Source organism: Monodelphis domestica, chromosome 7 (assembly GCF_027887165.1).
Source record: "Monodelphis domestica isolate mMonDom1 chromosome 7, mMonDom1.pri, whole genome shotgun sequence".
Classification (NCBI taxonomy): Eukaryota; Metazoa; Chordata; class Mammalia; order Didelphimorphia; family Didelphidae; genus Monodelphis; species Monodelphis domestica.
Genome location: NC_077233.1, coordinates 59,243,267 through 59,256,636, shown reverse-complemented (window position 1 = coordinate 59,256,636; position 13,370 = coordinate 59,243,267). Strand labels below are relative to the sequence as shown.

The window sequence follows — 13,370 nt, the reverse complement described above, 5'->3', positions numbered from 1 at the left end:
ATCTTCTGTCTTAGTATTAGTTCTAAGACAGAAGAATGGCAAGGGATAGGCAACTGTGGTGAAGTGACTTGCCCAGGATTACATAGCTAGGAAGTATCTGAGGACAGATTTGAACCCAGGCCGTCCCAACCAAGCTGTTCATCGGGCACCTCTGTCTCATACCCAACATCTTTACCGTGAAGGACAGTAAGTCCTACCTGAGTCTCTTAATGCAGTGATCTAGGCTATCCGTAACTTCCATTAGCCAGCCTTGTTGGTGACGCTTCAAGAGTGCAGTTTTATCCACCTAGGACAGATTGGCAATTTTTTTTTTTGCTAAGTTAGCCCTGCCTGGTACCCCCATGAATTCTAAGTTTAAATGTAAAATGTCCTTTTGACTTAGTCATAGAATGTTGGTGTAGGTAAATGAATGGGCCTTAGAAATCATTTTGTCTAAACTCATTATTCATTTGTTTGTCTATCAACTTGTTCACTAATTGATTTATTGATTTATTTGAGACTAGGCCTTCCTAACTTGTCCTGTCTAGAAGTTCAGTGGCCACATCCAGCCCTAATCCCAATACTAATTGATATAGAAGCTTTAAATCGCTTGGTTTTGATGATAGACTGGTTGGCCCCTCCATAGGCAGCCTGGTGGCCCTTTAGTCTCAGATGCTCACCATTTTGGTTCTGGATGTTTACTTTAGCTCTACTGCAATGCCCAAATTCAAGCAATCCAGAAGCTTCAGCATCCTCCCAGCAGAAGAGGTTACAGATAAGCTACTATCACTCATTTAAATTCATTTTAAAAGAGGAAAATGAAACTCATTGAGAAATGCTTGGCTCAAGATCACATATCCAATCAAGGTGAGAGATGGAGAGGTTACCCTCAAATCCAGGCCTGCTGGATTCTTTCTATTATGGTTTGGTAGCTAAAGTGTCTGTGGAAGTCTGAATAAGATTCTTCCCTAAACTTCCTTAAACAATTTGCTTGCAAATAACAGGACACAAAATCTGAGATTTCCAGAAAGAAAGAAAGAAAGAAAGAAAGAAAGAAAGAAAGAAAGAAAGAAAGAAAGAAAGAAATAGGCTAAATTTTATTGGTGAATGAAACTTTAATTTTTTTTTTGTCTCAGAACCAGGATTTGAAACCTAAAGCATTTGGCTAATTGCCTTAAATCTCCATTTCCCTTTGCCCTATACAGATCAGACTCAATATCAAACTCCCTGATATTATACTTAAAGGTCATGAGTAGATAATTCAAGGAGATTTATTTCACATTCGGGCCACAGACCCATCTAGAACAAGGTAAGTAACTGAGGAGGAAATCAATAGAGAACAATCCTTACATGAAAAGCAAAAGAGTTTGGTGAGTTGGTTGGTGTGTGTGTTCTTTTCTTATAGAGGAGTACAAAATGTTCCAAGTATTTAAATACTTAAATGAAGAACAGGAATATAGAACTTCAGTCAAAAAATAATGACATATATATATATATATAATCATCTATATATCTAAATATATATATATATATATACATACATACATAAACCCATATATGCTTACATGGGCAGCTCAATGGTGTAGGGAATAGAGTGCCAGGCCTAGAGTCAGAAAGACTCATCTTTGTGAATTCAACTCTGGCCTCAGATACTTACTAGTCGTGTGACCCTAGGCAAATCACTTAACCCTGGTTGTCTCAGTTTCCTCATCTGTGAAATGAGCTGAAGAAGGAAAGGGCAAACCACTCTAGTATCTTTGCCAAGAAAGGGATCACAAAAAGTTAGACACAACTGAATAACAATAAAATATGCCTACATTAGTGATTTCAATGCATAGGAGACAAGTATGGGAAAAAATTCAATAGAATATTGAATCAAGAATTAAAATATAAAAGAGACCACAAATAGATTATACAGAAACCTCACTCTAATGTAGCTTTAACTGCAGAATCAGAAGATGTGGCACTTGGCAATCACTGAACTTTTGATAGATCAAAGCATTTAGAATTAGAAAGGATCTTAAAAATCACCTAGTCCTACTCTCCCATTTTATAGGTGAGGATACTGGTCAAGAAAAAGGAAGGGATTTGCCAAAGGTCATATAGGTAAGAAAGCTGCTGAGCAAAGGTTCAAAATCCTGAATTTCTTATTTCTAGTTCCCTGCTCTCGGCCATAGATTATGAATTTTAAAGCCTTATGATCTTTTTTTTTTTTCACAGTAAAGATAAAATGGAGGATCTCTTGGTATTCTCCATATAGGTTAGATGAAGTCAAATGGAAAGCCAAATTTTTTGGGAAGATTTTTTTCTCAGTTGGAGAAACCATGAGTCACATTCACATAGGACTTTACAGTTTATGAAATGGTTTTCCACAAAAACCCTGTGAAGCAGTAGTGTCAGTGCTATTCTCACTTTACAGAGGAAGAGATTGAAATTCAGACAATAAAATGACTTGCCCACAGTCTTATGGTTAGTAAGTTGGGAAATATAGATTTAAGTCTAGTCACTTTCCCTGCCTCAGTCTCAATTTTCTTCTCTAAAATGATGGCATGCCCAAAGAGATCACAGGGGGAAAGACTTGAACAAAAATGTTCATAGCCGCACTCTTTGTGGTGGCAAAAAATTGGAAAATGAGAGGATGCCCTTCAATTGGGGAATGGCTGAACAAATTGTGGTATATGTTGGTGATGGAATACTATTGTGCTCAAAGGAATAATAAAGTAGAGGAATTGCAAGGGAACTGGAACAACCTCTAGGAAGTGATACAGAGTGAGAGGAGCAGAAGCAGGAGAACAATGTACACAGAGACAGATACACTGTGGCACAGTCGAATGTAATGGACTTCTCCATTAGTAGCAATGCAGTGATTATGAACAACCTGGAGGGATCTACGAGAAAGAACACTATCCACATTCAGAGGAAAAACTGTGGGAGTAAAAACACAGAAGAAAAACAACTGCTTGATCACATGGGGTGATGAGGGCATGAATGGGGATGTAGACGCTAAAGGATCACCCTAGTGCTAATATCAATAATATGGGAATAGGTCAATGACACATGTAAAACCCAGGGGAATTGCTCATTGGCTACAGGCAGAGGGTGGAAGGGGGGAGGGAAATAACATGAATCTTATAACCATAGAAAAATATTTTAAATTAACTAATTAAATAAAAATTTTCAATTAAAAAAACAATAGGGGTGGATGAGAGAAGCACATTGTAGCTTCAATCTTAAGAATAAGCTTTTTTTCCTTTTAAAAAAATAAAATAAAATGATGGCATGGAGTTAGTAGGTGCTGGGGTTCTTTCTCACTTTGGAGCTATGATTCTGGAAGTCTAAGCCTAGAGTTCTTGCCTTTTTTGAGGCACTGATCTCACCTCAGCTATCACCCCCACACAGCCAGCAATGACAGAAGCCTTGGCTTGGGCACCACTCATTCCTCCAAGACCAGATGTAACAAAAACCTTCCCACTTAAGTCTTCAACTCCCAAGTAGCGCCGGCCGGCATTGAGCACTGTCAGCTGCAAAGAGAACCACATTAAAGTTTTTGTTATTGTGGGCAAGAGTTTTGAATCAGAAACCTTCTACCTTAGGCAAATTCAGTGGAGGAGCAGGAAAGGTGACCTTGAGGATGCTCTGACTTCAGTACATGCTTATTGGGAAGAAGGGCATCCCATAGCCCAGAGAGTTCTCTTTACATCCCAAGAGCCTAGCTAACTTCCGGGGACCCTTCAATCCCCAGGAAGTCAGGAGGGGAGGAAGAGGGGTCAAAGAGGAGAAGCTCACAGTCAGGAAGATTGTAGGAGATATTAGGTTTCATGGTGACCCTGAGTGGGATGGGGTGGCTGCAGAAGGGTCATGCATTTCTTCCTCAAAGTTCAAAAATGGCGGGACCTAGAACTGATATAGGGAGCAAGCAAGCCCTTCTACTCCATGTGAGACTGGAACCCTGGAGCTGAACTGTTGGAGGTTTTGGCCTTCTGTAGGACTTTCACATCTGGCCTTCTGGGGATCTGGTCCCAATTAAGCCATAAGAATTTATATTCCTGGATAGCAAATACCTACCACAGTGCCATGAACGATTCCTTGAGGTCCAATGTAGCAGTAGCTTCCAGCTGTCATCTGTCCATACCTGTCCATGAGAAAGAAGATGAAATAAACATAGCAAAAAGTAAGAATTTAATCTAATGTTGGGCCTCACGTGTAAAATGGGGCTATTAAAAATGTCTCATATTCATATGGTGCTTTATAGACTATAAAGCATTTATCTCACAACCGAAGGAGGAAGGTCTCAATTGGGACTCTACAAACAACTGACTAGCTGCCCATCATACCTGTCTGCCTCCTCCTAACATTTACAGGGCCAGATTCTAAGGGCTATTGGGAGGATCAAATGAGATTCTGTAGGAAAGGCACTTTCCCCTTTAATTGCTGAGTTTCTTTTTCATTGAAATGATTATAGAGTTGTACCCACAAACTTATTCTTTATTGATGTCCATTTTAACTTTGCCAATGATAAGAAATCATCTGGTTTATTTCTATGATTCCTTTTGACCTTTTTTGTGTGCTTCTTAGTTTTGTTATCCTTATCATTACCTTTCTTTGCATAGCTGTAGTCAGTGTGTCTGTTCCCATCATGTAAGCCTACAATTAGCTCTCACTCTGCTAGCCCACAATTAGTTCACCCTCCTATAAACTCCTACGCTTAGAATAACACTCATAGCTGAAGTTTGCAAAGCTTTTGAAAGCATTTGGAAAATGCCTTATTTACATAGCCTTATTTTATATGCATTTTTAATATTTTATGAATTAAATTTTATAATTTTATATGCATTCCCTGCTATGAGTGAGGTATTGCAGGTATTATTACCCCCATTTTAGAGATGAAGAAATTGAGGATCGGAGAAGTTATGCAATCTGCCTTTGGCCTCCCCACTATTGTCAGAAAAAGAATTCCAACACAACTCTGTCTTGACTCCAAGTCCAGCATTCTTTCTGTAGGTACTGCAGGCTCAGTTATCCCAGTTTTACAAATGAGAAAACTGAGGTTCATAGTGGTTAACCAATTTGCTAACACCAGTCAGTAAATGGCAGAGATGGGATTCAGACTTGGGTCTCCAAGTCCAATATTGTCTCTGTTTCTTTTTCAAAACAATTTGATGATTGGAGACTTGGAGGGAAGGCAGGAAGACAGTGATCAAGCAGGAAGTAGTGTTGCTAGGGTAAGTAGTGAAAATAGCTATACTTTACTTATCTTACTTCTCCATCTATTATATAATTAGCATGATATCATAAAGTCATAGAAGCCATTGGTGGCACCAGGGCTACAAGTCCTGAGTTCAAATATGACCTCAGCTAGTGGTGTGACCTTGGTCAAGTCACTTAACTTCTCTTTGCCTCAATTTCCTCAACTATAAAATGGGGATAATGACAACATCTACTTCCAAGGGTTGAAGTGAGGATCAAATAAGGTAGTATTTGTAAAAAGCTTATAGTATAGTGCCTGGCACATAGTAGGTGCTTATATAAGTGCTTTTCCCTCACAGATTAAGAATTGAAAGAGTCCCTAGAAATAATTTAGTCTAGAACCCTATTTCTGTCTCTTTTCTTTTTATTTTCAGATGAGAGAGGAGATAAGGCTCAGAGAAGTTGCCTTGTCCAAGATTATATAGATAGTAAACAATGGAGTCAGGATTTGGATCTAGGTTCTCTGACTCCAGATAGAGTACTCATTCCACTACATCACAATTGTTGTTCCATTATGCCCAGCTGTTTGTGTCCCTGTATGGGGTTTTCTAGGCAAAGAGTGTGGAGTGATTTGTCATTTCCTTCTCTATTGGATTAGGACAAACAGAAATTAAGTGACCTCCCCAGGGTCATTAAGCTAATGAGTGTCTGAGGCCATATTTGAACTCAGGTCTTCCTGACTACAGACCCAGAACCCTATCTGCTGAACCACCTTACTATCTGCAAATGGTTTGTTGTTTGTTCAGTTGTTTCAGTTATATCTAACTCTTTGTGACCCCATGTAGGGTTTTCTCAGCAAATATACTGGAGTGGTTTGCCATTTCCTTCTCCAGCTCATTTTTCATATGAGAAAATTGAGGCAAACAGGATTAAGTGACTTGCCCAAGGTCATACAGCTACTAAATGTCTGAGGCCAAATTTGAACTCAAGAAGATGAGTTTTCTCAAGAAGAAACAAGAAGATACAAGGACCAATACACATCTATTGTATGACCTAGCTGCCCCATAGACCACCTGCATACACATAGAGTCTTGTTCACTTTTTGTTTCATGTCTGTAGATCAATTTTCCCCATACTAATCAAGAGCTCTCTGTAGGCAAAGATAGGATCTGACCTTCACCTCTTTAGTATCCCAAGGATTTGAAGTGTTTTAGGCTCTGAATAAGTGCTCAGATCAAGACCATGAATAAGATGAATTCTACATAACTACCATTCAAATAATCAAGTTGCTTGCTTTTTTAAAAATGCTGACTTACATTGTGACTCCCATTGCAAAGAGTTTCTCATATTCCATTCTGGAGGAATAATTGGGAATTACCTAAAAAACAACACCAAGAGATGATTCACACAGAAAAGCTTCAGTCTGTTGTCCTGATTCCCCCCTTTCCACCATGTCAGAAATGAGATTTCCTTCCACTAAATTCACATAGCAAGCAAGGAAAGAAAATTGGATGAATGATTTAGAAAAGGCACGTGACCTCCTACCCAGCCGATTCTTGATTGACTTTCTACAATGCTGCAACTATTTATATGCTTATCATTATAGACACAGGGAAGAATAGCTAATATATCCAATATACTGAGCACCAAAAGAAATATTCAGAGTATGTAGCCCTAGTAGCTGATTACGTCAGGGTGGAGTCAGAACATGATGCTAATAAAGTTATGGGTTGGATCCAGGGGTGAGATGGTAAATGTTTAACAATTAGCTTTCCCCCACAAAAAAAAAGTTAGTATGACAAACTTTTATGTTTAATCTTAATTATCAACATTTCCTTCATCACTTTCTTAAGTCTGCACAATCAACAAAACAATTCACCAAGCCTTGATTTCTAGTAACTTCCAAGGTGTAAATGCTTACCCTAAAAACTTAACAAACCAGTTAAAAAACACTGGTTCCAAGATGCACCTGATCTGATCACTATGTAAGTTAATTAGCTTGCTCTGTGAGACAGTCAACCTGATCTTTTTAACACCAGTCATAGACTCAAGTTAGACAGCCATCTTGCAAATGCATACCCTTGGTCAAAAGAGGGAGTGTGAATAATTCAGTGTAATCCACTTCCAGGGCTAGTAATACAACTTAGGTCTTATTAAAAGGGTCAAAGTTGGGAGAGTCAACAGCACCATCTTCCTATGTGGAAGGTGGCCCATTGTATTCTTCAAGGTTACCCACCATTCCATTGGTGATCACAAGCCGTGGTGCACTGGGGCTGCTAGGGAAGAGGCCCAAGGGATGGCCACTATACATCACCAAGGTCTGTTCCTCTGTCATCTCAGATAAATAGGACATGACCAATCTGAACTGGAGAACAGAGAAAGATGGAAGTGGTTACATGAGTGAATGAACATCTTATCTTGGTTGTAGAATCTGTCAAGTATATTTCTGGAACCCCAAGTTTACCCCTATCCCTTGGGAATTTGCCATGAGGGGAGTCCCAGACTGACCTAGCCTTTGGCTAAATAACAAATGTTAATGTACTTAATTTTTTAAAATTTTATTTAATTAACTAAGAAAAAGTTTTCATGGTTACATGATTCATGTTCTTTTCCTCCTCTCCTCCCAAACCCTCCTGTAGCCAATGAACAATTCAACTGGGTTTTACATGTGACACTGATCAAGACCTATTTCCATATTATTGATATTTGCACTAGGGTGATCCCTTAGCGTCTACATCCCCAATCATATCGCCATTGACCCATGTGATCAAGCAGTTGTTTTTCTTCTCTGTTTCTACTCCCAAGGTTCTTTCTCTGGATGCGGATAGTGTCTTTCTCATAAGTCCTTCAGAATTGTCCTGGATATTTGCATTGCTGCTAGTAGAGAAGTTCATTACATTCGATTGTACCACAGTGTATCCATCTCTGTGTACAATGTTCTCCTGGTTCTGCTCCTCTCACTCTGCATCAATTCCTGGAGGTCATTCCATTTCCCATGGAATTCCTCCAGTACATTATTCCTTTGAGCACAACAGTATTCCATCACCATCAGATACCACAATTTGTTCAGCCATTCCCCAATCGATGGGCATTCCCTCATTTTCCAATTTTTGGCCACCACAAAGAGCGCAGCTATGAATATTCTTGTACATGTCTTTTTTCTTATTATTTCTTTGGTGTATAAACCCAGCAGTGCTATGGCTGGATCAAAGGGCAGACAGACTTTTAGTGCTATTTGTGCATAGTTCCAAATTGCCATCCAGAAAGGCTGGATAAATTCACAACCCCACCAACAATGAATTAATGTCCCAATTTTGCCACATCCCCTCTAGCATTAATTATCTTCCTTTGCTGACATGTTAGTCAATCTGCTAGGTGGGAGGTGATACCTCAGAGTTGTTTTGATTTGCATTTCTCTAATTATAAGAGATTTAAAACACTTTTTCATGTGCTTATTGATATTTAATGTATTTAATGATCCCAGTTTAGGTGAGACTAGTAGATATAATCAATTTTTTTTTTTTAAACCCTTACCTTCTGTCTTGGAGTCAATACTGTGTATTGGCTCCAAGGCAGAAGAGTGGTAAGGGCTAGGCAATGGGGGTCAAGTGACTTGCCCAGGGTCACACAGCTGGGAAGTGTCTGAGGCCAGATTTGAACCTAGGACCTCCCGTCTCTAGGGCTAGCTCTCAATCCACTGAGCTACCCAGCTGCCCCCGATATAATCAAATCTTAAGTATCCTTTTTGTCTTAGAAGTATATCCTATTGTTTCAAAGTCCTCTTCCAGGTAACCCAGCCTGTGGCTGGACTCTTTCTTTAGTATCCATTGTAAAGGGTCAGCTCTCTCTGATAATCCTGTCTAGGACTTCTCATTTCCTTATAGCCATTTTAAAGCCAATCAATCATACTTCCCAGTCTTTAGTTCCCCAAAAGCTATATAAGAACTCTATGTTCTATTGTTCTTTGGAGAATCATCTTTGGCTGTGATTCTCTCAGAGACACTGTCCCCAGAGCCCCCAGAGTTTCTACTCTGTGTAGTATTTAGTGCTGGGGCTCTGTGTGGCGGCTGATTATTAAGGACTCGTCTCTTTTCCTGATTAAAGATTTGGTTTTTCTGACTACTCTAGTGGTTCTGTGTTTTTCCAGGTTGACAAATCAAAGAATGATTACTTCAGAGGGACTTTAGCTCTTCTTTGTCTGTCTCTCATTTTACAGATGAGGAAAGTGAAGTCCAGAGAGGGGAGATGGATTGACCACAGTCACATAGTAGCAGTGGCACAAGTATGACTAGAACTCGGGACATTTGACTGATACTTTTGCCCTCCTTTGATTACATTCTCAGTGAGTAAGTCACAGGCAGATTAAAACATTTGCTCTAAAGGCCCCTCCAAGTATGAGAGGCCCCAAAGCTCTATCCTACACTAAAAACATTTTCTCCCTAAATACATTTAGGAATGACTCCTCCCTGGAAGGCCTCCCTTTTGATTGATTTTTGATCTTGGGCCTCTACTTGTTTTTCATTCATAACACCAGAGAGTTATAAGGAAAAGCCAGAGTCTTCTCCCTCCCTCTATTGCAAGGTGATACTTTCCTTGGGCTAACAGGTCCTGAGGTCTTTTTTTTAAACCCTTACCTTCCATCTTGGAGTCAATACTGTGTATTGGCTCCAAGGAAGAAGAGTGGTAAGGGCTAGGCAATGGGGGTTAAGTGACTTGCCCAGGGTCACACAGCTGGGAAATGTCTGAGGCCAGATTTGAACCTAGGACCTTCTATCTCTAGGCTTAGCTCTCAATCCACTACACCACCTAGCTGCTCCTCCCCCACCTCTATACTCCTATTCCAGCATTCAATACTGACCCACCTTCCCTCAAAAGTAATCATGAAACCCTAGACTGCCCAGAACCTGGCCTCCATCTCATCATACTAAAAGAGACCCTTGGAGCCAGAGGGGACTTTCCAGCATCCTTAGAAAACAGATTGTGAGTCAGACTCAATAGCAAACTTATCTTCATTTAGTGGCAACTTGAAGTGAGAGGAAGCCCAAATTCAAATTTCTATACTTAAACCAATGATGAAATAAACTCTACCTGAGCCCAGTTGCTGAAGACCTGGCCATTCCCTCCATAAGTCACGAGTTCCTGGGGAAACTGTTGAATAAAGATAACATCAGAGACTGGATGAGCTTGCTTTGTTCCAAGGCAATGCTGGGCCTAGTTACTTTAGAAGGACAACATCATGAAGGACCCTGGAGGATGTGGTAAACTTACTGAGTACAAATATCTTGGTCGGGACCTTTGAGGTCATCTAACCTCATAATCTTTCTTCATTTTCAAAGACTCCCCTGTCTTTATGCCCTTCCCTCCTTCATAAACTTTTGTTGGAATATAAAATCCTGGGTTTTAATTTAAAGTCCTCCATAACCCATCTTCTTCCTACCTTTCCAATTTTCTTAATCTTACCCCCAATCCCTACACCCCCATCCCCTCCCACCTAGGTGACTTTCTTTGAACAAATTACTTTATCTCCCAATAGTAGGCATTTTTGCTAGTTGTTTCCCATGCCTGAAATTTTTTCTCTCTTAACCTCCATTTCCTGGCTTCCTTCAAGGTTCAGCTAAAATCTCACCTTCCTCAAGAAGCCTTTTCCAAACCCCTCCAAAGCTAGTGCCTTCTTTTGTGTAATTATCTTCATATATCTCATGTGTACATAGTTGTCTACAGGTTGTCTTCCCAGTTAGACCAGGAGCTCCATGTGAGTAGGAAATATTTTGTCTTTGTATCTTAGCAATGCTTGAGACTTGACTTGACTTAGCTACAGGATAAAATCTATTCTTCCTAGTTTGACATTCAAGGGCATTCATATTTTAGTCCTGACTTACCTGTCCAAACTGATGTTCTACTCATCCCTTACACAAATCCTCTGCCTAGTTAGGATGGTCTTCTCAGTGTCCCGTGAACGTGAAATGTTCATTCTTACCTCCATGTCTTTGTTCATGATATCCAACCCAAGAAGAATCCCCCCTTTCCCTTGACTCCTGTATAAATGGAGAGTTTGAACCTTTGGACTTCATCCCCCAGAAATCCCTTGGTATTTCCCCAAGTTCCCTGTAATCTCTTCTGTGCCTCCACATTATTCTTTAGTTCCTCCCTCTCTCTTCTTTCATAAGCGGGTTGGGTTAGCACCTTTTTAGCTAGTTCTTTTTTACTTTTGTTATTATTAATACATCTTATAAATATAATACTTGAGTTATTGGATATTCATTTTAAAACCCACACTCCTTTTATTTCCTCATCCAGATCCTTTCAATCTTTAAAGATCTCATTACAAAGAAGAAGAAGAGTGGTAAGGGCATTAGGAGTCATCAAGTCCAACCCACTTATGTAACTGATAAGAAAACTGAGTCCTGGAGTAATGAGTAATGACCATCCTGAGGTCAGCTAGCCAGTAAAAAGCTAAGCGAGGACTCATATCTTTTGACTCCATATTCAGTCATCTTTCCACTAGACTACATTGTTTCCTAATGTACCCCCATGAAGTCTTCTTCCTCTCCCCTAGACTACTGTGCTAACTAGTCATACTCACAGAACTATGAAAAACTAACAACTTTCTCCCTAATCCTTGACACATCCTCTAACAGCATACCTTTTTCTCAAAGGACTCTTGCTTGATTTTCATATGAATTCTTGGTAACCAAATGGAATCTAATTCTTGGAACTTGTGGGCTTTGAAAGTGATTTGGGAGATGCCTTGTTTTGCATGTGAGAAGATCAGGCCAGGAGATATTCTCTATGGGTACATACACATGTGTGATGGGCAGGTGTCATGGCGGTGGATTACCTGGGCTACAGAGGGGTCCAGGTTGTTCATGATCATGTGCATTATTGCTGCGGCTGATTTAGTCTTACAAGGATAGTTCTCAATTGGGTAGGCCCTGAAAGACACAGATATACCCAGTATGACATCAGGAAAAAGGGTAAATGATATTCACATTGAAACACAATTGTTATATTGGGGAAAGTCATTTATCTTCTAGTGCCTTTTATATGTTTGCCTTGAAGCCAAGACCAAAAATCACTGTAAAGAGGAATGCATGGTTCACTATGTTCAGATGCACATTTTCCCTCTGACATTTTTTATAAAAGATTCCTCTTATATCCTCCTCTTTTATTTTTTGTCCTCTGACATTTTTATAAAATATGTCCTCTTGTTATCCCTGCCCCCCTGCCCCCAATCAAGGAAACAGGCCCAAATCAACCATCAGTTTGAACTCACTCTTCCTTTTGGAGTTCAAACATTCTCAAAGTTACCCAATTTTCTACATCCAACTACCATGTCATTAGAGAAGACCCATAGGATACAAGACTGAGAGTTGGCCTTGGAGCCAGGAAGACCTAGCTTCAGATTGTCATCCCACCTAATTTCTCAGTGTCCTGGGCAGCTTTTCAAAAGCAGAAGATGCAGAGAAAGTGTTAAACTGCTTTGGGAGAAAGTTTCCTTATCAGGGTGTTCCCTGTATCAGCTAAATCATAGGTCCAGTCCCTGAATCAAAATAACATTTTTCTTCCTTGACTCCTAACCATTTATTTAAAAATCCCTTAAACTGCCTGGCAGTTCATGAGGGTACGAGCAAGCTTATTTGTAGGAGAGGAAAAAATGTTGGTTCCTATTGCTACTACTGCCACTAGTTCCCCAGTAGGGAATCAAGGGCTTTCAGGAGTACAAAAGTGTCTGGGTGAGAATCAGAGCACAGAAAAGGAGAGCTGAAGACAATTTCCCCAAGTTCTTATCCCATCTTCTCCCTTCTTTGAGCCTTTGATTATTCTAATTCCCCCATGCTTAGAACAAACTTCTCTTACCCCCTTTTCTTGGTCAAACCTTCTCCCTTTATTATCTTGCTTGCTTTCCCAGTGAGTGGGTAAGGGGCTTGAGGGAAAAAGATAATTTGGGACTTAAAATTTAAAAATAAATGTTAAAAGAAAGAAACCCGTCCTTTACTTCATTTTGTTTTCTAATCCACTCTGCTATTTGCTTGCTTATGGGTGAGTTCATGCCATTCACATTCAGAGTTATGATTCCCAGCTGTGTATTTCCCAAAATTTTGGTTTCCACTCCTAGCCCTGCCCTTTCTTCTTTCACTATTTCCTTCTACACCAATGTTTTTTTAATCAGTCCACCTAATTCCCACCCTTATTTTACTTCCCTT

General features: G+C 39.8%; 1 protein-coding gene across 1 annotated transcript in view; it reads right to left on the bottom strand.

Moving 5' to 3' along the window:
- Nucleotides 1–13,370, bottom strand: part of UROC1 (urocanate hydratase 1) — a 60,079-nt gene that overhangs the window by 32,914 nt on the left and 13,795 nt on the right. Inside the window, exons 3-9 of the mRNA XM_001376999.3 lie at nucleotides 12,005–12,098; nucleotides 10,255–10,314; nucleotides 7,403–7,531; nucleotides 6,483–6,544; nucleotides 4,045–4,111; nucleotides 3,357–3,500; nucleotides 198–286 (exon numbers count right to left, since the gene is read on the bottom strand). Coding sequence (XP_001377036.2) covers nucleotides 198–286; nucleotides 3,357–3,500; nucleotides 4,045–4,111; nucleotides 6,483–6,544; nucleotides 7,403–7,531; nucleotides 10,255–10,314; nucleotides 12,005–12,098 — 645 coding nt within the window. The remainder of the gene's footprint in view (nucleotides 1–197; nucleotides 287–3,356; nucleotides 3,501–4,044; nucleotides 4,112–6,482; nucleotides 6,545–7,402; nucleotides 7,532–10,254; nucleotides 10,315–12,004; nucleotides 12,099–13,370) is intronic.